The sequence below is a fragment of the Ahaetulla prasina genome, chromosome 3 (assembly GCF_028640845.1).
Source record: "Ahaetulla prasina isolate Xishuangbanna chromosome 3, ASM2864084v1, whole genome shotgun sequence".
Lineage (NCBI taxonomy): Eukaryota > Metazoa > Chordata > Lepidosauria > Squamata > Colubridae > Ahaetulla > Ahaetulla prasina.
The window spans coordinates 142,915,958-142,943,722 of record NC_080541.1 but is presented as its reverse complement, the minus strand read 5'-3'; the positions used below and the strand labels follow the sequence as shown (position 1 = coordinate 142,943,722).

At 41.6% G+C, this 27,765-nt stretch overlaps 1 protein-coding gene across 1 annotated transcript in view; it reads right to left on the bottom strand.

Moving 5' to 3' along the window:
* The window catches only part of LOC131195570 (very-long-chain enoyl-CoA reductase-like), a 40,950-nt gene that overhangs the window by 12,127 nt on the left and 1,058 nt on the right, over positions 1-27,765 (bottom strand). Inside the window, exons 2-7 of the mRNA XM_058177591.1 lie at positions 7,661-7,711; positions 7,419-7,470; positions 5,863-5,907; positions 4,259-4,362; positions 1,801-1,916; positions 1,588-1,693 (exon numbers count right to left, since the gene is read on the bottom strand). Of these exons, the coding sequence (XP_058033574.1) occupies positions 1,588-1,693; positions 1,801-1,916; positions 4,259-4,362; positions 5,863-5,907; positions 7,419-7,470; positions 7,661-7,711 (474 nt within the window). The remainder of the gene's footprint in view (positions 1-1,587; positions 1,694-1,800; positions 1,917-4,258; positions 4,363-5,862; positions 5,908-7,418; positions 7,471-7,660; positions 7,712-27,765) is intronic.

Genomic DNA, 27,765 nt, shown 5'->3' with positions numbered 1-27,765 from the left:
CCCAATGTTCTCCAGTGGCAGAAAAACGTGTGTTAAAAACTGTCTCTCGCATTGAAAAAAATACAGCAGCAAATGCTCTAATTAATGCAATCAACCAGATTCAAGCAGAACACGTGTTATATCTCAAGAACATAATCCGGGTCAAATAGTAAGAGATTCTACAGTAAGTGGTTTGTTTCAGGGGAGACTGAAAGAACTAATGAAAGAACTGGCCAGCTGCCACTGGATAGTTTATTCTTCAGATGCAGGATCAGGAAACAAAAATCTTAATGAGAAACAACTGCCTACTAAGAGCACTTAAAGCCCTAAAGAATTATTATATCTTTGCCAGGGTCACCGTATTTTTAATTTGGAACAGTATCCCTATCCCAAGAATTCTATATACAAGATCAAATGGAAATTAGCAACTATTTACAAACAATGTGATCTGATCTGGATATATTATATGTATCAGAGACAGTGATTATTTTACGTGCATCTCCCACCACAGCAAAAGATAGGGGGAAAATATCATAGAAGTCCAAAATCCACATGGGTGACAATAATCAAAGGCTCTCTATTATACATTAAAAAATGCAATGTTTATATCAATATGGTAAAATGGCTTAGATTTTGGAATAGTACCCAGATTTGAATCAATCCTCAATCTGATGTTATAAGAAAAATTACAGGTCTATTATATACCATATATACCAACCCTAACTCTAACCATTTTTTTAAAAAAAAAAGCCCACTACATTTATTAGCTACATTGTTCTTCTTAAATCATTCAATACCTCCAGAAACGCCCAAAGGAACACTTAATTTAAGGATCAAATTATAAGTTCAGAAACACCTATTTTGGCTCAGGGTAACTCAGAATTGAGCGGGATTGTGCGATTGATCATTTTGTTCCTTAAAATAAACACACACACACACAAAGCCAGAGAGAACTATTTTAGCCTCATTTTCAATCTATTGTACTTCATTTCCTCCTTCAAGAATGTTTAACATAGCAAAGGATTCAAATCAATCCCCCACAAGCATTTGGAATGGTTCAGTCCCAGGAGAAGGCGCATCAAGTTACATTTTGCAAATAGTCCCAAGTCCAAATTTTTTCTACAAAAGGATAGTTGCAAGTTTGCAATATTTTAATGAACCAGAAATTCCCTTGGTTTTGCTGATGGAGCTGAAATCTAGGAGTACATTTTTTAAAAAAATATATCTTAAATATACCTTGCTATTGTGAAGTTAGCTGCAGGCCAACTCAAGCATCAGCGTGGTCAAGTATAGCCCCTGTAATTCTAATAAACCCACTGACTCCACAGTCTTAACAGGAGAGCATGTCCTAGGAGGAAAGCCACTCTCAAGGAGCATCTTCCCACTTGGCTAGAGGACAAAAGATCAGATATCGCAGTCCCATGTTTTGCAACAAAAATTTGGAATGGCAGATTTCAGTAGCGGATGTTAAATGCTAACAGAGAACAGTTCCTCATTTTGAAGAGCATCATTTATGGCCCAAAGTTGTTATCACAAACTGGGCTCCTATAGGGAGTGGCCAGATTAGATCGCATTCAAGGGCTGCAAGTAGATTTTGTGACAATTTACCTTAACAATATTCCTCAGTGGCATAGTCCCATGGGAGAACCGATGAACAAATATTGTTTCAATCAACCTTTTGATGTAGTGGAAAGAATGGCAGATACATGCCAAGCTAGAAACAGCAAGATAAAAGCGTTTCAGAAAACTAAAAAGACAAATCGGGCAAGACATTTGGCATAAAGCTGTGATGCCCCAAAATAAACACTTATTTTGACTCACTTAACTACTGGATGTCGGCCTGAAGTAAATCTGTCTTCCTGGCCATAGATAAAAGGCATACGGAGATAAAACACAAAATAGATGAACAGTGGGCCCGTATATTCTATCAAAAACACCTGCAAAAGAGAGAGACTCTTATTAGAACATTACTTTTTGGTTGCATGGAATATTACAAAGCTGATGCATAGCCCAGCTCCCTCCATCAACGCTGCATGCAGTTCTTCCAATCAGAATGGATGCTGAATGATCATTTGCTATAGCCAACACTTTGAACCAACATTTTAACTTGCTAGCTGGTGAATCTCATATATCTTAAAATTGCCAAGGTTGAGAAACACTGCTCTAGAAAGTACTCTGCTTATTTCCCCTGAGGCTGTCATATTTTTTCTATTTTACGTAACTGTCTTCATCGCCTAAGAATTGTTGCTGCTTGTATTTTAGCTTTGAAATGGTATAAATAACTGCGGTGGTTATTTTGCAATCTGAGATGATTTTGTCTTTAGCACAATTGAAAACAATAATGCTTAATAAGGAACACAGACTGGTTAGATGGTTGGATTCAAAGCAGAAAGCTGAATCCCCAATTCAGAATGAGGTGCCTGATCAGTTCAAATGAGTTCCTATGGAAGAAGGGAAATAAATGTTGGATAATCAAATGAAATATTAATATTCCTTCTATGTATCTGTTAATGACTGATACGTTGGCTCAAGTGCATAAGATAAGCCTATTAAAATACTTCTTGCAGTTGATCATTATAAGCAGTATAGCTCAAAACGAACTTCCATGTTTCCCTGAAAATAAGACCTGGTCTTATATTTTGGGGGGGGGGGCTTCAAAATAAGCACTAGGGCTTATTTTTGGGGAAACACGATTTCAGGGTGATCAGCCTGGCTGGACTCCCCACACGCAGAAGAGGTGGCAAGCACGCGGGGATCAACGATATCTTGCAGCAGCTGCAGCCCTTGGTTGCCGCATTCTGGGGCTGTACAGCCCCAAAGCGCAGGTGAGTTGAATCCCTATCCAAGCAGCAGATGGAGGCAGAGGCACGGGGGGAGAGGCAGGCAATCCAGACGTGTCGCGTGGATCGTGGGAAAGCAAAGAGTTGGTGGGCCGAACTAGCAGTTGCTGCTTATCGACTTTTGGCTTTCTGATGGCCCGAACGGCACGTCCAGATTGCCTGCCTCCCCCCCGCCTCTGCCTGTTGTTGGGCAGGTAATCAACTCACCTCTGCTGCATGGGTTGCAGTTGCTGCTGGCCATGCCCTCCTTCACTAGGGCTTATTTTGGAGGTAGGATCTATATTAGAAACACACTTAAAATCAGTCTAAGGCTTATTTTCTGGATAGATCTTATCTTTGGGGAAACATGTTAGTTTAAATTAACCAAGTTGTATTTTGTGCACTGATTCCAAATATAAATTGTTGGTTTGCTATCAATTTCCCATTTTATCTTATGATATATGCAAGTAGTCCCTAACTTGGCAACATGTTGGGCTGTGTAACATGTCTGAAAATTGCCAGGCTGGCAAAGATTGGGTAGCAATGTATTGGTGCTTGTCTAGGAAGCAGGAGACTGTGAGATCTAGTTCTGCCCCAGACATGAAAGCCAGCTAGGTGACTTTGAGCCAATCACTCTCTCTCAGCTCAACCCACCTCACAGGGTTGTTGTTTTATGGGGCAAATAGGAGGAGGAAGGAGCATTAGGTGTGTTTGCTATCTTGAGTTACTTATAAAGTAATAAAGGCAGGATAAAAATCTAATAAATAAATAAAACACAAGGAGAGGGAGGACTCTAGATTATAACACAACCCACTGTGCCCACAAATTGCTGTGCCCACAAATCCTGGATTCATCTAACAGTCTCACTTGAGCGCTTTCTTTTTAAAAATGTCTTTTCCCTTATCAGATGTTGTTTTTGTTCTTTTAGCAGATATGACAGGCAAAAAGCCAATTCAGAAAAGGGGCTTGTCACAGCATCTTTGTGCAAGGAAGCACTTTACCTGTTTAGGTTCTCCTGGCACTGAAGCTCAGAAAACAGAAGCCAAAGATGAAAAATTGGAAGAATTGATTCTGTTCTTCCAAGTTGGCACCATTCCACATGATTGGATCAAATGACTGTTTCCTTCTCGCCCTAATTTTGGAGGGCTGCATCCTCTCCCTACTTTTTTGTTGCATCCCCTGATATAGACATTACACAAGCTGGGTTTTGTCAGGTTGCCAAGCAACTAGTGCTGCGTTGCTATGGACTTGCTTGCCAAGGTTTTTTTTTTGGTGATTATATTTTTTCCCTTTTGCATCCTTCATCCCAGCAACTCTTGAGTTTAGAAAAGAACACAAAAAAGGCGGGAGGTGCTTTCTACCATTTTGCATTGGAAAAAAACCTAAAAAACATCGTAATACAAGATATTACTGAGGTAAAACAGCAATTAATTAAAACTTATCAAAACTGAGGGGCTCACCATGGTCCATCCAATTTGCGGCCCTAAATCTTTAAAATAGAGAGTAGCAGTGGTGCCAACTGGGAGCAGTTGCAGGATTTCTTCATTCTTCAGGGACTTTCCTTCTGAGAGGGTGAGAAGAAGTTGTACCATGAACTGAAGTACACAATCCCTCATCAAAGTTGCATTTTCTACAGCTATTCTTTCCTATTTACCTCATGGAGTCTTCACTGGCATCAAAACCTTTCTTCCATTTAAGAACATTTGAAGGAAAAGAAAGGGAGCATTTGACGACATGGAAAAGGAAAATACGTCAAATGATTCTACATGTCGTTGTCAATACAGATAGCCCTCGATTTACCACCACAATTGAGCCAAAAGTTTCTGTTGCTAAGTGAGACATTTGTTAAGTGAGTTTTGCCCCCATTTTACGAGCTTTCTCGCCATAGTTGTTAAGTGAATCACTGCAGTTGTTAATTTAGTAACACGGTTGTTAAGTGAATCTGGTTCCCCCATTGACTTTGCTTGTCAAAAGGTTACAAAAGGTGATCACGTATCCCCAGGACACTGCAACTGTCATAAATATGAGTCAATTGCCAAACATCTGAATTTTGATCACGTGGCTATGGGGATGCTAGGGGAGACATGATAGCTGTGTTCCAATATCTTAGGGGCTGCCACAAAGAAGAGGGAGTCGGGCTGTTCACCAAAGCACCTGAGGGTAGAACAAGAAGCAATGGGTGGAAACTGGTCAAAGAAAGAAGCAACTTAGAACTAAGGAGAAATTTCCTGACAGTTAGAACAATTAATAAGTGGAACGACTTGCCTTCAGAAGTTGTGAATGCTCCAACACTGGAAATTTTTAAGAAAATGTTGGATAACCATCTGACTGAGATGGTGTAGGGTTTCCTGCCTGGGCAGGGGGTTGGACTAGAAGGCCTCCAAGGTCCCTTCCAACTCTGATGTTATGATATGTTATGTTATGTTATGTTATGTTATGTTATGTTGTTAAGTATGAAAAATAGCAATAAATCACTTTGTTCGGTGTCGTTGTAACTTTGAGCAGTCACTAAATTAACTGTTGTAAGTCGAGGACTACAGTTTTCAGTATACAGAAAACTGAAGCAGATCTTGTCCCTGTTCTTCCCTTCTTCATCCTTTGCTGATGTTTCTCAGGCCTGCTGTCACAATCTCTTACGTTGGGCTATATTGGTAACATTCTGTATGCAGAACATGAGCTCACAGTCTAGTCTTTGGGAAACCAGGGTGTTAAAAAGAAATCACAGCAAAGAGTGTTATACACAAGATTTTCTCTCAGAAAATCTGTCTCAATAATTGGTCCGATTTCACAAGAAGATGGCCTTGGACCTTTGTTGAGCAGCGTGATTTTCATACTATGCAGGGTGGAGAGAAGGAAAAAATCAGCCTGGAGGGTAGAATTTTTATTTTGATTCCCCTTCCCTCTTAAACAGCGTCAGTTTTGTCTATGGATGCAGGAGTCTAGATCTCACTTCACAGAATTCAGATTTAATCTCTCTCTCCCTCTCTCTCTCTCTCTCTCTCTCTCCCTACACACACACACACACACACACACACACACACACACACACACACACAATACTTACTAGGATCAAGCCTTATAGATTGTCTTGCTGGATACCACTGAGGATCTACAGGGAAAAATAGAAATGCACAATTAAAAACACGACCTTCCTATGGATTCAGTCCTCTGACTTTCCATCTTAATTTCAGCAAATTATAAAAAAATCTCAATTCATGCAAATCAGTTCTTTACTCATTCTTTCTATATTTTTCCTGTTTGGGTTTGGTGGGATTGATTTCCGAAGTATTACACAACATTTCTGGCAAAGTAACATCAACATATATAATCATATTCAGTTTTGGAAGGCAATTTTTTTTTTTTTTTTTGCTTCTTAACTGCCACATATTTTAGTTGGGGAAGTTGGGAGGGGGTTGTTGTTGGAGCAGTAGAAAGTTAGTCATAACAACATTCCGTATTCAAGGACATCCTGCATCTGATGGAGACTGCCTGAAGATTGTATCCAATTGAATGTGAAGAGTTGATTGGACAATGTGATGAACTTGTGGGTGTGGGGCAGGGCTGTGAACTGTCAACTGGGTGTGGAAAACCTGGAAGTTTTCAGTTTCGGGTTTTCCCAGCTGTGTCAACATGACATCTCTAATAAATTGGAACTTTGAGGAACCTCAACCTTTATTTCGTTGAGGATGTTCCTTGGAACCCTGACACATATATTAATACATTTCTAAATAAAAGCATGTATAAAGATAAAATATATAAATGATAACCATTTATGCTTAATGTTGCAAACCTCCCAGAGTCGCCTTGCAGCAAGACAGTGACAAACAAAATTTTAAAATGAAATAAATATAAATAAATATATTTATGTATAAATATATATATAAATTCCAAAACAAACTTTTTGGAATTTTTCTGGCAACCACCTTCTGCTTCAGCAAATGAGCTTTGCAAGATCTGTACCGCTAACTCAATCCAGAAAACCCTAAGCCAGGCTTCACCAATTTGATATCCTCTAGCCAGATCTATGACAATTCGCCACGGCCAACTCGCCATGGCCAATAATACGACACAGCCAACTTGCTGCAGGCAACATACCGCGGGACAACTAGCCACGGCCAACTCACCATAAGACAACTCGCTGTGGGACAAGAGTTGACAGGAAAGGATGCAAAAGGAGGGACAAAATGAAATGTGAGTGACAAAAATTAAAATAGTTTTTTTATTTATTTTAAATAAGTTTTATTTAGTTTAAATAATAATTTTGAATTTAAATTTAAATAATTTAAATAATTGAATTGTTAAATTTTCCCACAGCAAGTTGGCTGCAGTAAATTGGCTGCAGGGAGGTGTCCCATTCCAACTCTAGCTATAGGACAGCCATTTGTCTACTTCTGGGAGGCAATGGGAAAGGAAAGCTAGATACAGATGTGTTAACATCTGAAGAACATCACAGTGAAAAAGGCTGGCTTAAACTTTCAGCAATTAGTAGAAAGAATTATTAACTCTGCTTTGAGAAAGCTTGTGTCATTTAGGAATTTCTGTATGCTCCTCACAATTATGTATAATTTAATTAAGCACTGACATCCCTTTTAAAATAAATTTTGAAATGCAGATACTCACGCATCTTGTGGAACATCACTTGGATGTCACTTATAGTAGTGTGTGGCTCAACCTATATAATAGAAAACTTTCTATCAGGAAGCAAGCAGATATTCTTTTTTTGGAAGGGTGAGTGGGTGGGAGCAAAGGATATAATTAAGGAAGCACCCAGTTACAGTATGAAGATATTGTACAAATCTCCGAGTGCTCAGAACGTGATCTATAAATGTGGTTATAAAAAAGTCATGTTTATGGTTACTAACCTTTTCTAGGAAGCAGAGCTGTTGTTTTGTCTTCCAGTCAAGAATTTCCACCTAGCAAAAGAAGTGGATAAACCATTTCAAATGATCTTATGCTGTTAACTGCTATGGTTTACATGAACAAGAGACAATTGAACTCAAGTATCAAAGAAGTCATACCTTAACGTTTTTTTAAATGAACCACAGCTGGGTTCATGACTCAAAATTAGCTATAAATCATTTTACAAGCTGCATACAGTATATTTATTCATTTTTATTTTAAAAATGTATGTTGTTTAAAAACAAACTGGGTTTCCTCCTGGCAATTTATAGCATAGTAAAATCAGACTGTATTTTTAAAAAACCTATGAACTAAAATAGCATTTAAGAATACAATATATGAAAATATAACCGCAGGTTAATAATCTACACAACACCCCATATATAAGAATCAAGCTTTACTTTTGGAAACTACACGAACTTATCTATTCAGTTTTCTTGGCAACAGTGCAAAAGTGATTTGCCATTCCCTTTATCTGAAATAATTATTTTATACTTTCAAATGCAGCCTTCAGCTCAGATACTTCTTCTTGGTCTATCCAACCATTAATCGGGTATGATCTGCCTTAGCATTTTTGAGTTTAGCCAAGGTGCACGAGGCATATACATATAAAATGTTAAAATATTAATCAATTAAAAGGCCTCAGAGAATAAGAAGTCATTTTCTTAGTATAAAAAAAGCCAAAATAATAAGCCACTGGAAAAGGCTACTGCTGAGAAGGCCTGCCTCTGGGTTACCCTGACTTTACCTCAACACAGAAGAATAACTTCAACAGGTCCTTTGAGGATGACCTTTAAAATTATGCGTAGAAATGTACAGAAAGATGAGTTATCGCAAATACTGAGGTCCCAGGCCCTAAAAACCTTGATATGTTAGAAGGGACATCTCAGATTGTGACTGGAAAAGAAGCAGAAGCCAGTTCAGATCATGGTCTCTATGTACGCCAGACAAACAAATCAATTATGATTTAGCATAAGGTGTTCCGCAGCACAGACCAACAGTTAATAAGCTGACAGATTGTTAAAACCTTCTTCTCCATGTCCAAGTAAACGTTTTGATTTATAGAAGATTAAATGTAATTTCACTGCAAGAAGAAAACAGAATAGAACCAGCACAGCTCTTTATGAGATGCAATTGAAATCTGTCTGTACATTCTGTTTGGTTATGTGTCAGCAATAACACAATCAAAGGATAGGGTGAAGCTGTCTTTGCACTACAATTCCAAGAAAATACACATTTGGAGTTAGTAACTGGTGCTGTTTTTACATCCTGACACTCCAGAGGACCTTTTTGTCTTCAAATTCAGAATGCTGCATAACCCAAATTTTATTTTCACCACCTCTATGCAATATTGTGCCTTAGTGGCTATTTCTAGTCTAATGGCATCGTGTGTGTCCCATTTACCATCACCTTCTGAGATAGCCTAGACCAGGGGTCTTCAAACTTTTTAAACAGGGGACCAGTTCATGGTCCCTCAGGCTGTTGGGGTGCCGGACCAGCTGGGGTGTGTGGCTAGGTGATCACGTGATTGGGTGGGCATAGCCAATTTAGCACAATGCACAAAAATTAAATTTTAATTTGTTATGCTTCTGGGGGTGGAAAGCAGGTTAGTAAAGGGATGTGGCTGCCTTGGGATATGAGTGTGAGGGATTTCTATTTGTGTGTGTGCTCTCTCTCACACACACACACTCTCTTTTTCCCCCCCTCTCCCTCCCTCCCTCCCTCCTCCCTCCCTTTCTCTCTCTGGAGGCGGGGGAGGCCAAAAACGGGCCCATTTTTGGCCTCCTCAGCCTCCAGCACCACTCTGCCACCCCAAAATGGGCCCATTTTTGGCCTCCTGAGGCCTCCGCGTATCCCCTTTTTGGCCTCTTCGGCCTCCAGGGGCAGGTGGGGGCTGACGGGTGGGTGGGGCGATGTGGATGGGGCAGCTTCATGGTCCCTTGCGGGCCTGATTAATGGCTTTGGTGGACCGTATCCAGCCTGCAGGCCGTAGTTTGAGGACCCCTGGCCTAGACAGTCACAATAATGCAATGGCTGAAAACATATTTACCAGTTTAAAATTACAAGATTGGTAAAAGTAAGATTTGGTAACCTAAATTTCCTGAAAACCTAGTTTTCCAAATTAATCATATCTTGCCCAAAAGGAGATCTGAATAGTCCTCATCGGCTTGATAGAACAATACTTTATTTATTTATTAAATTTATATGCCACCCATCCCACTCTGAAATATCAAAAGAAACTAGGGTGGAATGTAGACTGCATGACCCAGCAGGGAGGAGAGCAAAGAGGCAGTGGAGCTTGGAAAGTTTGGTCAACAGGAAGAAGATTAGAACCGTTCCTTCCTAGCGATTCCCAGAGTATATCTGTAGTTATGCAAATAATTGCTTTAGTTTGGCAAGATTCCGTCTAAAGGTGAAGAACGATAAAGGAAACTACTCTTAAATAACTACATGTGAAGCCTGACGAAAACAGTATAAAATGGGCACAATTTTTTTTTTTGCCCATATGTATGTCTCGTATTCATAAGAAAACAAGGAAGCATTTATATTAAGATAACTCCACCAGTATAATATTTGGTTAAGGCATCAGGTTAGAAAGCCAGAGACCAGGAATTCTAGTCCTGCTTTAAGACATGAAAGCCAATTGGGTAACTTTGGGCAAGTCACTCTCTATCAGCCAAATTCATCTCACCAAGTGGTCATTGTAGAGAAAATAGAAAGAGGAAGACATGTTGGATGTGTTCACCACCTTAGTTGTAAAAATAATAAAGGGAAGGTATAATAAATAAACATACATATTATTAACTTTACCACTATGAACAATATGTATAAATAAAGCCAACAAAGACTACTGTTTGTAGGATGGTATTTTTCTAAATAAATACATGTGCCACCAATGAACTATGGTCCTCTGAGAATATATTGTCACTGATAGTATATAAATAGCATAATAAAAATAAGCCTTGAAAGTCTGTCTGTTTGAAAGTTGGAATCTAGGACTGCAGAACAGCTTTTTACAAAGAAGCTGTGTGAACCTGAGGAGGAAAATTATCTGTTTTAATCTGCAGAGAAATGCTGTTTACATACTCCCATGTTTGATGAAGCACAACTTTTGAAAAATTTATACAACCTAAAACAGTGGTCTCCAACCTTGGTCCCTTTAAGACTTGTGGACTTCAATTCCCAGAGGAAGTTGAAGTCCACAAGTCTTAAAGGGACCAAGGTTGGAGACCCCTGGCCTAAGATGTCTTAGAGAAACATTCCAGAGCCCCTTTATTGCTTCTAGATGTTTATGCTTACTATAACTTCTACTTACAACAACAGTGTTTTCCTGTTGCTATTCTGTTGTGCTTAGTTGTTTTGAGTGAATGCTCTACAGTATTGATTTTTTTTTTGCATCGTTTACAGGAAAATTATTCCTCCATATAAACTTGGAGGAATTGCAAAAATGCAAAATTGAACTGATCCCTCTGGCCCTGCATTTATATAAGTCAGCTTTCTTTTGATTCAATTAGAACTGGAGAGTAATCTCGCCTTACCTTACCTTTTAGCCACTGGTTATTGCTTTACAACATAGGTAGTCCCCTTAAGGACTACTTTAAGAATCCTAATTGGGACTGAACTTCCTGCCACCAAGTGAAACAGTCCTTAGGGGAAACATCTCATGACTGCACCGTTTTGCAATGGTTGTTGTGGTAATTGTGTGTTGGAAATAATTTTATTCATGCACTGCCTGTAAACTTCTTGAATTAACAACTTGACCCTGTCAATAGTTGAAAGAAACCATGTAGCAAAGATAATTTAACTGTCAAGCTAAATAATTGATAGTGCATTTCCTTTCAAAGGGCATTCTTTTCAAAGAATAGCAAACAAGACAAACCCTTTAAGATATAGGGCTTTTAGGAACACAGACACAAAAAGGGGGCACCCCAAATCGACACACATGGAAGGAAATTGCCAAAGATGCATTCAGACGAAGAACTACTTTCTCTATAAACACCCTCTTCCTCAAAACATTCAAACGGTAGTCTACTTTCGAGTGCTCTTTTTATGCTCTCAAATAAACTTTTTTCCCCTCTTCGAGCAGGGAGTCCGATGTCATTCTTTTACGAATCCCAGCTTGGGAAACACACCAGAATATTCTTCTGACACTTGGTTGCCATCGTTAGGTCAGGACAGCACCGTCGTCGTTAGATGAGGATGTCGCACTTTTCCTGCCTTGCCATAATCACTTCTAGTTCAATTCAGCCTGGTGTCGTGTCCCACTCCTCTGCTGACGGCCGGGTCAGGGAAATCCGAATCAGGTGTGCCTCTGCAGCTCTGCCAAAGTCCTAGCAAAGTCCTCAGGGCAGGCAGGAGACCAGAAAGTGACTTCAGCAAGATATGTTTAGACTTTGCCTGACTCAGAGAATGCCAGAAAGCAGGTCCTTTATATAGGCCATGGGGTGTGGCTCCATGACTCAGCACTTATCCAGGCCTGCCCCTCCCTTCCTTCTGTTGCCTCCGCCTATCAAGTCTTCTGACGCGAAGGTCACTCCAGTCTGCAGCTGTTGGTAATAGACCTTCCTCAGGCTCACATGCTGTGGAGGAGGGGGAGGGGTCTAGTTGCTCCGTTTGCCTGGGCATGGAGCCAGAGCTGGGGGTTGGAGGTATTTCTTCCTCTTCAGCCTGTCTGGGCATGGAGCCAGGGCTGGGGCCGGGAGGCATACTAGGACATTCTTCAGCGTTCGGAAGCAGCTAAGAAGACCCCGGCTGCGGTGAGAGCGGGCAAGACACAACACCTGGCCCTTCTCACAGACTTCAGATAGGGGTGGGATTCTACCAGTTCGGACCAATTCAGCCGAAGCGGTAGCTCCGCCGATCAGCGTGGGCCCGCCTGCCTGCGCTTTACTTAACTTTATTTCCTTTGTTGGAAGCCCAGCTGATCGGCACGGCAGAGCGGATTGCCGTGCCTCAGCTATTTTACTCACCTGGGCTGCAGTAGAGCTGAATTCAAATCACCTCAGCGAACTGGTTGTTACACCAGCTGAATCCCACCACTGCCTTCAGAAGGCCTCAGGTAGCCAACAGCTGTCTTGCAAAGATCCAGGCTTCTACCTCAACAATGGGGAGAAGAAAATGGCGAAGATCAGCTGGGGGCAGCAGAGTGTAGAGCAAGCCAAAGGGCAGAGATGGGAAGGAAACAAGCAGAAGGGAATTGAAGAAGAGATAATTGTATTTCCTTCTTCAATTTTATGCTTATAATCACATGTTGCTATGTTCACATTGCAACTAAAGTGGGTCACTATTATTAGTCCCCTTAGAAAAGGAGGTGAAAGACACCCAAAGTAACCCATTTCTTTACACTACCCTTGCTAAGGCCTGCAGCACAGCATACTCCCCACTCCCCACCCCAAATCTGAGGGGATGCAATTGCCAAGTTATTCTTGTTGCCCGACTGAAAGAGAAGGGACAAAACAAAGTCAGAAAGCCACTAGAGGTCAAAGCATTTTGGTGATTTTAAGCACTTCCAGAAAAAAATGGGTGAAGAGTCCATTTTTCCCAAATAGTGACTTCTGTCTCAGGTAATGTGACTGTGACCAGCAAACCCATCATAAAGAGATCTGGATTACTGGCTCTCCAGACTCTATTGTGGAACAGAGGCCATCACTCTTGGGCCATATTCATTCCTCTTTACATCTGAACTGATTTGCTCTATTCGCATAGAGGTAGGCTATGGCAATATGGCATCCATATTTCGATTCTGTCTTGTCATCTGGAAATGAAAAGATGACAACTGATCCAGAATTATGACTTCAGACCCAAGAGGGACTTCAAATCAAGAAGTCATCTATGAGGCAGGCACGTGAATGCAAATTTCTCTTTTTCTCTATTTGGAACGCAAGTAGAGTTCCAGTCTAATTTAGTAATTAGAATTAGAGTTCTAATTACTCTTCTCTTCTCTTGTAAGTTGAATTGCCTATGGATGTTCCAACTTATTTCTGAGTGAAGTACAGGTAGTCATCCACTTATAACTAGTTGCTAGTGACCATTTGAGATTACAATGGATCTGCCCTGGTTAGGTACTTAAGACCAGGAATTGAAGTCCCGACAGTTTTCCTCTCTGTGGTTACATGACAGTAATACAGGTGCTTGGCAACCAAAACATATTTGTGGCCATTTGCAACATCCTGCGGTCATGTGACCATGTTTTACAAGTTTTACTTCCAATTTACAACAAAACCAGTCCATGGTAAATTGTGATTTCGCTTAATGACTGCAGCATTTGCCACCCAAAAAGTGTCATAAAATCAGGTTGATCATGTGACCAACCCGGGATGATTTATGACCATAATGGGCAGACTCCATTATAGTCATAACTCAAGGACTCAACTTATGACCACAATGGAGCCTAAAATGTCTGTTGCTAAGCAAGACAGTTGTTAAGTGTCCCATCTTACAAGCTTTTACAATCTCTTTGCCACAGTTAAGTGAATCACTTTAGTTAAGTGAAACGTGCGGTTGTTAAGAAAATCTGGCTCCCACCGTTGAGTTTGCTTGCAAAGTTACAAACATGATCACATGACAACTGTATCATAAATACATGCCAGCTGTCAAACACCCAAATTTTCATCATTCCCATTTTTATGGGACTTTGGCAATGATTGTACCAGTACACTCTCACAGAGAGGGTCTTCTCAGGGTGCCGTCCACCAGTGTCGGCTGGCGGCCCCCAGGAGCAGGGCCTTCTCTGTTGGAGCTCCGACGCTCTGGAACGAACTTCCCCCTGGCTTACGCCAAGTGCCTGATCTTCGGACCTTTCGCCGTGAACTAAAAACATATTTATTTATTCAAGCGGGACTGGCATAATAGTTTTATTATTTTAAATTGGGTTTTTATTGTTTTAGGGTTTTAAATTTTTAAATTTTAATGTCGGCCTTTTTTTGTAATTTGCTTTGTTTTAAATTCTGGTTTTAATTGTATATATATTGAGTTTTATCCTTGGCTGTACACCGCCCTGAGTCCTTCGGGAGAAGGGCGGTATAAAAATCTAATAAATAAATAAATAAATAAATAAATAAAATAAATTGTATGTTTGAAAACAGGTCATAGCTCACTTTTTTTAGTACTGTTTTAACTTTGAATGGTCACTAAATGAATGATTGTATTACCAAGGACTATCTGTACATATAGGGCTTCTTCTATTCTTTTCACTATAAGCTTTTCTGACATCCATTTCTGCTTTTCATTTTCACATTCAAGATCTTTTTTTTTTTAATTTGAATTTATATCCCGCCTTTCTCTGAAGACTCAGGGCGGCTTACATTGTGTAAGGCAATAGTCTCATCCTATTTGTATATTTATATACAAAGTCAACTTATTTCCCCCCCCAACAATCTGGGTCCTCATTTTACCTACCTTATAAAGGATGGAAGGCTGAGTCAACCTTGGACCTGGTGGGACTAGAACCTGCAGTAATTGTAACTGCAGGCAGCTGTGTGTTAATAACAGGCTACATTAGCCTGGTGAGCCACTTCCCAGCCCAGATCTTGCAATTTTAAAATCTTAGTTAAAAGATTCATGAAGGGTCTATGTATTCAGTTGCAGCCATTTCTTAACAATTCTATGAAGATTCTCGCTTATATGAAAACAATTAATAGGGGATGCCTTCAGACCAATGGATGTATATTCATTATATTATGAAATAAGACTTTCCTCATTAAAGTCACCTCAGCTAGTAGAATGACTGTGTTAGGTGATCTAGATGTATGAATTTTTATAGGATTTTTCCCCCTCAAAATCAATCTTATTTTTCACTTCATTCAATAGTTTCCCCAATACTTCAGAAGTCCTTGTAAATTGCCATTGGAATTCTCCTTTCTGTGTATTTGACAAGCGGTTGGTTTCCACTTGCAATGCACAGCATATTTTCTTCTGATCAATAAATTATACCTTTTCCAGGAACTAAAAAGACGGAGCAATGTCATAAGGACACACATTCAAATGGGTAGCATTGTCCATTACTTTGCAAAAATGTCATGTCCAACTCATCATTAAGCTCTCTCTGCTGGAGCAGTATCAACTTCCCCCCTCGTTTCTTGTAGTGACCTGTTTCTAGAGCGGCTATCCAGTCCTGGCCATCCAGTCCTATCCATCAGCCTTCATTAAACTCCCTTAATCTTTGGTATGGATTGCAGGTGCATCCATGCATGTGCGTCAAAGGTGGTATTCAGCTAATTCAGACGGTTTCTGGTGAATCAGTAGCAGAAATTTTGAGTACAAAATTCTTTTGTTACCCTGCACAGAACAGAGGGAATGGGGATTTTGCAGTATCCTTCCCCTGCCATGCCCACCAAGCCACGCCCACAGAACCAGTACTAAAAAATTATTTGAATCCCACCACTGATGTGAGTGTGTGTAAAAACATCAACATGGCGGCCAAAACCGTGTGTTCTAAGCCCCACCTTTTTTATGTACATGTGATCTTGAAAAAAAAAATTCCATCATGTGGTCACAATTATCATTCTCACTTTTTGTTTGACTTCTCCACTGCTGACAGAATAACTCTTTTGGCAAATCAGCTACATGCAGTGACTTCTTCATCTTCTACAAAGGTAAGACAGCTTGTTACTGAGTCATAAGAAGAAGAACCTTCTCCATGGTGGTTTACTCCCTGTGGAACATCATCATCCCTACAGAGATAAGATTGGCCCCCTTCTTGGTAGTCTTTTGAATGTCTGAAGATATGGTTTCACCACAGGGCTGGCGACCCCAGAGTGGTACAGAGTCCAATAAGTGGTTTGTTTGATTGTTGTCAAATTGTTGGTGGTGTTATTGTTCTTGGGATTGGGTTTTTTATTTCTGCCCAGGTTCACTGTAATAAACAAAGAGGGAGAAGTAGCTGGAACGGAATCTGAGACCAAGGAAGCAGATTTAACTGGGAACTCATTAGAGTTGAACACAGATCTGTCCTTAGTTGCAAAATAACTGTCTTCTTACTACCCACACAGTCCAATCTATATTTGAACAGCTGTTGGAGGCCAATAAAGAGCTAGAGGAAATAAAAATGCTAGTAGAAAAAATGGTTCCCTAGTTTTCTAAAGGAAGTTGAGACAGCTGGTGAGAATGGCAATACTGGGGAGACCCTTCTCCAAGAGGGGGTGAGCACTATTTTAGTATAGTTGAAAAGCAAAATTCAAACCTTAGCACTGAAGTACCAAGTGAAAGATATGTACTTCAACTGAGGAAAGTCATATTATATCTACCAATGATCCACATCAATAATCAAAGATGGAATATGAAGAAGGCCATCCTGAAATCTTAGTCACAGTTACTTAGATGTGAAGTAATACTAATGGAGATAACATGGCTTCCACGCCGCCAAGGCTTTAAGAGGCTTGTGCTGTGATTTCAACAACCATTACTACCCCCAAATGCTTTTAAGACTGAAGCACTCTCTACAGAGCTTTGGAATTGTGCCAACTAGAGTATTTCAAAATACTTGAGCCTGCCTCCTTCTGACTCTTGGGAAGCTTGCCAAGGCAGAACAACAGGATACATAAGGGCTCTTTTCTGATAACATTGCTCTACATAACATTCTTCAGAGAGAGAAAAAAATCCAGCAGGCTGAAGGAGGAAGATAAATTTGACTTGATGCAACCTCTCACTATGCCTTCTCAGCAGGAGCGAATAAACTTACGGTAATTCAGGACTTTGATGATATGAAATCAAGTTTACAACATCAACATCGTTAAGCATCAATTCATTACGGGAGATTCTATCTCTGCATGCAGGAGACCCACCTTACATCCAAATAGTTCAAACTGATATCTGGATCATCACCAAGCTATCTAGGTGAATTGCTCCATGAAGCAATAAGAGGAGGCACTTCAGTATAAATCAAGGGAAAGTTGAATTAAGATCCCCTACACCAGGGGTGTCAAACTCAAGGCCCGTGGGCCGGATCCGGCCTGCGGGGTACTTAAATCTGGCAGCCACAAGGCTAGCCTGGAAATACAAAGGATCGGCCCGCGGTACCTCTGGCAGCCAAAACGGGGCACGTGGGGGGGCGTGTGAGGCTCCCCACGTCCTGTTTTTGGCCTGGACAGTCTCCTGCAGCACTCTGCCGGCCAAAATGGGGCGTGGGGGGGGGGGTTGGCCGGCAGGGTGCTGCAGGAGGTGTCTATCCCGTCTCACCCCCCTCTGCCCCCCAGCCAGCCCACAGAAAACTATCAACAATGCTGATCGGGCCCTTGAAGAAATCCGGTTTGACATTCCTGCCCTACAGAGTCCTTAATCAGAAATCCTGGGGCAAGAAGAGGATCTTCCGTGGAATCACCCATGCAGATCAGCCTAATTCCATGCCTTTGGTGATTTAATCCTATTGATTTAAAGTTCATAGGGTCTGTTAGTGTTAATATGGGGGGAAAACATTTTGGTTTCTGGAAGTCTTCTTTCATATTTGAAGGAAAGTAAGAAGAGACAATATGACGGGAAGTAAAATATCATTGTTTTCTTGAGATTAGGGACAATAGTTTAGGATTTGGGGAGGAAGGATATTTTTCTTAAGCACCCAATTTGGTTTTTTTTGTTTTCTACTTTAAAATGGCAGGAAACCATGCTGCTAAGAACTCTTAACTTTCTGGCATTGGATAGGTCAGTGTTTCCTAAGAGATTCTGCTCAGCCAGATCATTCTATTTGAGAACTGGGCTGAACACGTACTATTCTTGTTATGTATTAACAGTTGTGCCTTTAAATATTTGAGCGGGAAATCAGCACGTTGCTGATTGGACGAAGCCTCCAGCAGAACTGTATAAAAGGAGAGGTTTTTGCCCCAGCCTGTTGCTGGGTTCACCCTATATTAAAGAGCTGTTGTCACTACCCTGGTCTCCAGCCTCGTTACTTCCCGAACTTAACATTGGCGACGAAGGTGGGATTTCGAGGCTAAGGAGAACCAGAACCGAGCTGAAGCACGCTAGTCCCGAACCCAGCAAACTCAGGGCAGAAACGCGGAAATGGCAAACACGCCACCCGCACCGTACAACCCGGGCAAGGAGAAATGGGGAACATATATGACCCGTTTCGAAAGCTTTCTAGAAGCCAACGAACTACAGGGGATCCCTGATAACCGCAAGCGGGCTTACTTCCTAAGCCATTGCGGGCCGGAGGTAATCGAGATTGCGGAAGCCCTGGCAGAGCCAACGCCGATACAATCGGTATCATGGCCGACTCTGCAGACTTTGCTGAAGAACCATTTCGCACCGACGCCGTCCAAATCGTGCAGCGGTTTGAATTCGGAGAACGAGACAGATGGAGGCGAGTCCATCGGTGACTACATGGCCGCTTTAAGAAGGCGTCCAAGGACTGCGGATACCGAGACTTAGGCGAAGTGCTACTCGAGCAACTCATCCGAGGGGTCAAGGACATCCGCCACGGCGACGACTGCTAGCCAGGAGCAACCTGACACTAGCCACCGCTCTGGGCGAGGCCAGAGCACACGAAATGTCTACTAAAGCAGCAGAGACTCTGCAAAAGCCTCTTCAATCCAAGGCGGCGCAAAGCCAGCGCCAGTACACCAGGAGGAGATTCAGTCCGAATCCGAAGGTGAGGCGAGGATGAGGAAGGGTCTGCCGGACCGAGAAACGCGACACTGAGGACCGTGGCGAGTGCGGAAGCTGCGGAGGGCAGCATCAGCGCCAACGCTGCAGGTTTAAAGACGCAACATGCGGCGGTGTGGGAAGAAAGGACACTTAGCTCAGGTTTGCAGAGCGGCCCAACCTTCCGCCGAAAATTCAAATCGGCCAATCAAAGCGGAACCGGAAAGGCGGCCCGCGATTGGTTCAAACAAGAAAGGCGAAGTCTAACCAAGCGACTGTCATTATAGGCCGCGCCTCAACCAAAGTGGAAAAGAAGATTTTCACAAAGCCCAAGATCGAGGGAGTACGGTGCAGGCTTGAAGTGGACACGGGATCAGCGATCACCATCATGTCCTGGGACACCCTGGCGAAGTCGCTGCCGTCCGTCGCGAAGCGCCATCTGCAAGCACAGCGGCTACGAGTGCACGACTACCAGGGGAATCGCATCCCTGTTCGAGGACCACCTCCGTCCGAGTCGAGTACGGCCCTCACAAAAGACCCTGCCCATCACGATCGTCGAAGGAACTCTGCCCAGTCTGTTGGGACTAGACTGGTTTCGTGCCCTGGGCATGGGAGTGACTGGCATCTACAGAAGTGACTGCAATTTGAAAGACATTCTCTTTAACGAGTTCGAAGATGTCTTCAAGGACTGCCTGGGCAAGTACAAGGGGACCCCTATTTCCTTCAACTTAGACCCCCAGGTAGCCCCCATTAGGCTTAAGGCGAGGAGAGTCCCTTTTGCCCTAAAACCCAAAATTGATAAGGAGCTGGACAAGCTCATAAATCAGGGGGTTTTGGTGCCAGTCGATCACGCAAAGTGGGAGACGCCAATCGTCACCCCCATCAAATCGGACGGGTCAATTAGAATTTGCGCTGACTACAAGGCGACGCTTAACAAAGCCTTACAGAAAAGCGCGTACCCGGTTCCCGTGGTGCAACATTTATTGCACTCCTTGGGGCAAGGGCAAGTCTTTGCAAAGTTAGACTTGGCCCAAGCCTACCAACAACTGCCAGTAGACGCCCGCACAGCCGAAGCCCAAACGATTGTGACGCACAGGGGGCATTCAAGTGCACCGATTGCAATTTGGGGTTAGTGTGGCACCAGGGCTGTTCCAAAACCTGATGGAACGACTACTGCAAGGGCTCCCAGGGTAGTTCCTACTGATGATGTCCTAATTTCAGGGGAAAACATGGAGGAATTGGGGGAGCGGTTAAGAAAGGTCTTGAGCATTTTCCGGACAGCCGGATTAAAAGTCAAGACAAATAAATGTCAGATAGGGGTCGAATCGGTCGATTTCTTGGGCTACCGGATAGACAAGAAAGGAATTCACCCTACTGAGAGCAAAGTTAAGGCAATTAGGAAGGCTCCAGCGCCCAAAAACAAAGCAGAGCTGCAGGCATTCCTGGGATTGGTTAATTTTACGCGGTCTTTTAAAGAACAAAGCAACTGCTATGGAACCGCTGCATAGGCTCTTAGGGAAAAATACTGTTTGGTCTTGGGGAAAGTCAGAAAATAGGGCTTTTGAAGCAGTAAAGAACCTGCTCTCAAGTGATAGCCTGCTCATCCAATATCACGACTCACTACCCCTAGTGCTGGTTTGCGATCGTCCCTTATGGGGTGGGGCTGTACTCAGCCATAGACTTCAAACGGCACAGAAGCCCCTATAGCGTTCTACTCTAGAACGATGTCCTCCCAGAGAGGAACTACAGCCAATTAGACAAAGAAGCATTAGCCATTGTATCAGGGGTCAAAAATTCCATGAGTATGTCTTTGGGCGGAATTTTGAAATCGTGACTGACCACAGACCGTTACTGGGATTACTGGCTGGCGATCGCCAACGCCTGTGGCACTTTCGCCACGTTTGACTCGATGGACTATATTTTTAGCCGCTTACTCATACAAGCTGCAGCATCGACCGGGAAAGGAAGTGGGGCATGCAGACGCATTGAGCCGATGCCCACTGCCAGGGGCGACCGAAGACCCCACTCCGGGGACACCCATCCTCCTTATTGACTCGTTGGACTCTGGCCCAGTCACATCAAAGGAAGTGGCTCGGCATCATACCGACATTGTGTTAAGGACTGTACCGGTTGGGTACAGAGAGGGTGGCCGCTGCGCCGGGCTAACGGTTCAAAGAATTTGTTAAGAAACGTGATGAGCTCTCGGCTCAAGGGGTGCCTGTTATGGGGTGATCGTGTAATAATTCCTGTTAAGTTAAGGGCAAGGTATTGGACCTCCTCCACGAGGGTCACCCAGGCATCGTAAGGATGAAGGGGTTAGCTAGAAGCTATGTATGGTGGCCACTCATGGACGCAGAGATTGCCGAGAGGGTAGGGAAATGCCAAGCTTGCCAAGAGTCCAGACCGCTACCCCAACAGCCCCAGTCAGAGAATGGGAAAAGCCCCAAGGGCCTTGGTCAAGAATCCACATTGACTTTGCTGGCCCCTTTCACGGCCAAACGATCCTAGTGGTGGTGGACGCATTTTCCAAATGGTTAGAGATCATACTTATGAAGTCCACCACAGCCAAGCAGTAATCCCAACCCTGCGCCACCTATTCGCAACTCACGGGTTGCCGGACACTCTGGTGTCCGACAATGGGCCCCAATTCACGGCAGCCCAGTTTGAAGAGTACCTGGCAGAGGAAGGCATCCGACATGCCCTCTCTGCACCTTTCCACCCTGCGCCGAATGGCCTTGCAGAGCGTTCCGTCCGGAGCGCTAAGGAGGCATTGTCCAGGCTCAAGCCAGGTGACTGGCAAACAAAATAGACTTTTCCTAGCCGTCCAGCACAGAACCCCAAGCACAGCCACGGGAAAAGCCCAGCCGAATTGCTAATGGGACGAAAACTCCGTGCCCACTTGACGTTTGAACCCCATTACACACCCGAGGGTTACAAGGGGAGCTAGAAAAACAAGGAAATGAGCATAGGCGACGGGTGTGGGCCCGAAACTATGGGGACGGCCCGAGTTGGGTCGCCGGACAAGTAACAAAAGTAACAGGGCCAAAATCGACGTGGTAGAGCTACCAGACAACCGAATGTGGCGGCGCCACATAGATCAGTTAAGGAAACGAATAACTGACCAAACCAAACCAACAGAGACAGGTAATGACCAATACCACTTTGAATCCACAGCTGACAATGACCCGGGGGAGGCGCAAGACTTAGCTGAGGTCCCAGAGTTCCAGCGACGCCATCAGGTCCCCGAGGGAAACAGCAAGGAAAATTCCAAAATTAATCCAAGGCCGGATGGCCAAGAAAAAGAGTCGGCCAATAATCCAGAGCCCGATGGCCTAGAGAAAGAGCTGGGAGGAGAAAACAGCCCCTCCGACCAGCTCAAAACACCACCCAGAACTGAACCGCGCAGGTCAGAAAGAACTAGGAGACGCCCAGGTTATTTGCGTGACTACGTCGAAAAATAACATGTGAATAAATATGTAAATAAGACCAAGTGTTTTCTGGGAGGGGAGGAGTGTTATGTATTAACAGTTGTGCCTTTAAATATTTGAGCGGGAAATCAGCACGTTGCTGATTGGACGAAGCCTCCAGCAGAACTGTATAAAAGGAGAGGTTTTTGCCCCAGCCTGTTGCTGGGTTCACCCTATATTAAAGAGCTGTTGTCACTACCCTGGTCTCCAGCCTCGTTACTTCCCGAACTTAACAATTCTGATGTGATTGGTTTTTTTAATCTATCTTCAACTCATACCCCAAAGTGGCCAATTGTAGCCTCCACTAAGATCTATAAACACCTTCCACAATTGAAGAACAACAAGGTTCATATGGGGAGACTTAATTCTGGCTGAATTTTTGAAAAGTAACTCTGATTGATGGGCATCTTTAACTGCCTCCATTCATCTCTTTTGACCACTCCAGTTTACAAACTAGTTTCAAGGGCCAAAAAAATGTTTTTTCTAGTATTACTTTCTAGTCATCTATCTTCTACAGAAAACCCAGCTGAAAGGACCTAAGTTTCAGGTAGATAAACATGCTTTAAAAGCAGGTCGTAGTATGATAAATTTGGCTGCATCTTCATCTTAAAAGCTGTTGTGTGGAAAGTGCATTTTTATTTCTCCCCTGTAAAAACCAAAATATGTCATTTATTCCCAAAGTTAGACAACTCAGCAAAGCTGTCATCACTACAACTGCCATTCCTCTACCAATTCTAAACTAGTAATGACAACAAAAGGTTTTCAAAATAACTCAGCAAAAAATAATAGTAATGAAATCAAGACCATTAATATTAGTTGCAAGGGGAGAGGTGCAAGCATGAATGACTCATAATTCAAAGGAATGCTGTATTTATATAATCATGTGAATATTTTTTGTTTGTTTGGAAGAGTGGGGAGTAAATCTTTGAACTACCTATTTCCTAGGTTTCCTTATGCTGGTAAAGTGAGCAAGTGGCTGCTTTAGGCTATTGATTCTGAGAGTTGGTAGATCGTTATTGACATTGCCAATTATATTTTCAATCCTAGATACAGTATATACTGACAAGATTTTCTGCCACTCATCCAACTAGCTTGGCCAACCTGTTGGGTACTAAGCAGTTTGATTTGCCTCTAGAGGGCAAGACATATATTACATATGGACAGCAAAGTGATCTTGTCTTGAAGGGCATTAGTAGTCCTCAACTTACAACAATTCATTTAGTGACCATTCAAAGTTACAATGGCACTGAAAAAAGTGATTTATGACGGCTTTTCACACTTATGACCATTGTAGCATCCCCATGGTCATGTGATTTACATTCGGATGCTTGACAACTGACTCACATTTATGGTGGTTGCAGTGTCCTGGAGTCATGTGGTCCCCCTTTGTGACCTTCTGACAAGCAAAGTCAATGAGGAAACCAGATTCACTTAACAATAGTGTTACTGATTTTATAATTGCAATGATTCACTTTACAAAACTGGCCAAAAAAAGTCATAAAATGGGGCAAAACTCACTTAAAAAATTTCTCACTTAACAACACAAATTTTGGGCTCAATTGTGATCATAGGTTGAGGACTACCTGTATTTACAACATAATAAATCCATGTTTACTTAAATAATACTTTTAATAACTTACCTTTGGATTTTATTATCATTGTGTGATCCCTCTGAATCAGAACATAACCATATGCCATGTATGGTAAGCTTGCTTAAAACTTCCAATACTTAGTTCTAGTTAAATATGTTTCTGCTAATCTCTAAGTACAAAAGGCATATTTTTTAAATCTTCATGGCTGCAAAATTGTTTATTTCAGGCCTCCAAAATGAATGCTATGAATGTCATGATCTTTTTTATACCCCCCTCCCCAAACTCTACTCTTTAATTACTTCTAGTTTTATTCTTTGCAACATCATAATTTAAGATATAAAGGAGGGTCATTCTGATGCTTATCACATAAGGAGAGATGTTACGTCATTCTAGTGTACTGTAAACTCACCCAAATATTTACCAACAGATTCAAAATTACTTCCACCTCACTCATGCTTCAGAAATATTTCCTTCCCTTTCCCTAAATTTTGCAAGTCAGAGACTGTAAATACTGCTTAGTCATAAGCTTCAATCAAGGCACTGGTTCAGTCCGTGAAAGCTGATCTAAATGATAAAATAATTACAATTAAAACATCTGGGATTTGTCAAAAAAACCATGATGCTGATCTCAGCCAATACAAAACAGCCTGGGATCAATTTCATAATAGATCAGTTGAGCGAATATATGCCAACATGAAAATGAGATGCGCGGCTACAGGAATAAATTCATCCAAGCTTTTGCTGACGAAAACTGGATTATTGTACATACTCTGCTGAACATGCTGTTCAAGAAAACATCTAGGCGCATGGTGGTAGTACAAACTGTAGAAGGTCTCTTGATCAGTATAAACTACCCTAATCCATTTCCAGATTGTGTTACAATTCAATGAGCACTTTTTGTGAAGATATTATCTCTTTCACACATCCCTCTCCAAATATACACCCTCATATCCAGGACATAAACTGTTTCAACTCCTACCCTCAAAACGACGCTATAGAGCACCGCACACCAGAACAACTAGACACAAGAACAGTTTTTTCCCAAAGGCCATCACTCTGCTAAACAAATAATTGCCTCAACACTGTCAAACTATTTACTAAGTCTGCACTACTATTAATCTTCTCATCGTTCCCATCACCCATCTCCTTCCACTTATGACTGTATGACTGTAACCTTGTTGCTGGTATCCTTATTATTTATATTGATATTGTTTCCTGGTTGCTTATTTGTACCCTATGGCTATCATTAAGTGTTGTACCTTATGATTCTTGATGAAGGTATCTTTTCTTTTATGTACACTGAGAGCATATGCACCAAGACAAATTCCTTGTTGTGACCAATCACACTTGGCCAATAAAAAATTCTATTCTATTCTATTCTATTCTATTCTATTCTATTCTATTCTATTCTATTCTAGGCACTATTTTCAGTAGTGGGCCATTTTGGGGACAAATATATAATCAATACTTCTCAGCTGTATCCGAACCGTGGCCTGGAACTGGTACAATGAATAAGTTACTGTTTTTGGGTCAAAGTTTTAAAACTATTTGTTTCAGTTGTGAAATATAAGATGAGATAAAAAAAATACTCTTGGGATTCAAAACTGGCCAAGTTGAAGATACAATTCTACAGTGCCTGGCTTATTTTCTTGCTTTCCAAGACCTTAGGGAGGAGAATCTAAACTGGATCCTTCTTTTACCTCCCCTACAACCTTCACTGCTAACATCTTCAGTGCCAGCCTTCTTAAAAGTAACGTAAGTGGAATGATGTGGAAGGAGCTAAATGTAAAACATCTTAAGTTTTCGAAATCTGAGAATAGGGAATTTTGATCTCTATTCTATTTGCTTACAAAGGCAGGAAAAAATCATTTTGATAAATTAGAAATCCAAACATCATTCCATCTTCAATTCTGCACTGCTGGCCTGCAACATAGATGGTTTGGGGTTTCCTAAGTAATTCTGAAGTCCAAGTGCTTCAGGGGAAGCTCTGCCAATCATTTCAGTCTATTAAGTTTAAATACTATGTACAACACACAAGCTAACAAAATCAGACTCTGCAAAGAAGTTGGCCGTTTGTGTCTGAAACATGTCACTGGCCATCTACACCAAGTGATCTGAAATCTTAATCAATCTTCATCCACACAAGCTTCTTCACAAACGAGTCTGTACTAGTAAAGGAATATCCCAAAAAGTGGAAGTTCACAGGAAAATGGCAGTTTGACCATCTTGCAAAACTTGCAAGTAAAAAGAGCAATAATTATACTTTTCTAAATAGAAATCATCTGCACCTCTATAACTATCTGGTTTGATTCTGCAGCCCATCAAGACAGACACAGACTTCAGAGGATAATCAGAACTGCAGAAAAAACAATTGCTACCAACCTGCCTTCCATTGAGGACCTGTATACTGCACAAGTCAAAAAGAGGGCTGTGAAAATATTTACAGATCTCTTACATCCTGGACATAAACTGTTTCAACTCCTACCCTTAAAACGATGCTATAGAGTACTGCACACTGGAACAACTAGACACAAGAACATTTTTTTCCAGAACGCCATCACTCTGCTAAACAAATAATTCCCTCAACACTGTCAAACTAGTTACTAAGTCTGCATTACTATTAATCTTCTCATCATTCCCATCACCCATCTCCTTCCACTTATGACTGTATGACTGTAACTTTCTTGCTTGTATCCTTATTATTTATATTAATATTGTTTCCTGATTGCTTGTTTGTACCCTATGACTATCATTAAGTGTTGTACCTTATGATTCTTGATGAACGTATCTTTTCTTTTATGTAAACTGTGAACATATGCACCAAGACAAATTCCTTGTGTGTCCAATCACATTTGGCCAATAAAAATTCTACTCTAAAAAAAATTCTATTCTATTCTAAATAGGAAAAAAAAACCTCCTTAAAGCTGTTGTTAATGCTCTGGAATATTTAAAGCATTTCAACTTCTCTAGTTTATCTCAAGGAGATAAAAATAAATGTGTTGAGTGATGAAAATAGTTAAATGGAAAATAGTTAAAGTTAAATATTCTGAAGTACAGCAGAACTATGCTTCACATGTATTCTACTTCTAAATGATGTTTCTAGTAGCTTTAAGTGTTACAGGAATACAGAATGCAATTCATAAGTGAGTTTCAATATACCTGTATAATGTTGGTAAGAAAAGGCCCAGAATGCGTTTACTGTAAAATAAAAGATTTCAACTATTGCTAGTTTTTACTTAAGCACTACAAATTACAAGACAGCTAACATAAATGTAAAAAGTAAACTACAATACAAACATAAATTATATCAGTACATACTCCCATTTCTTGTTCCTTTGAAAAGTTTTTGAAAATTTAGTCAGGGAAAGTGGAAGAAAATCATCCACCCTGTCTGGAACATGCCTTAACAAAGGCAATTCCCATATAAGTACA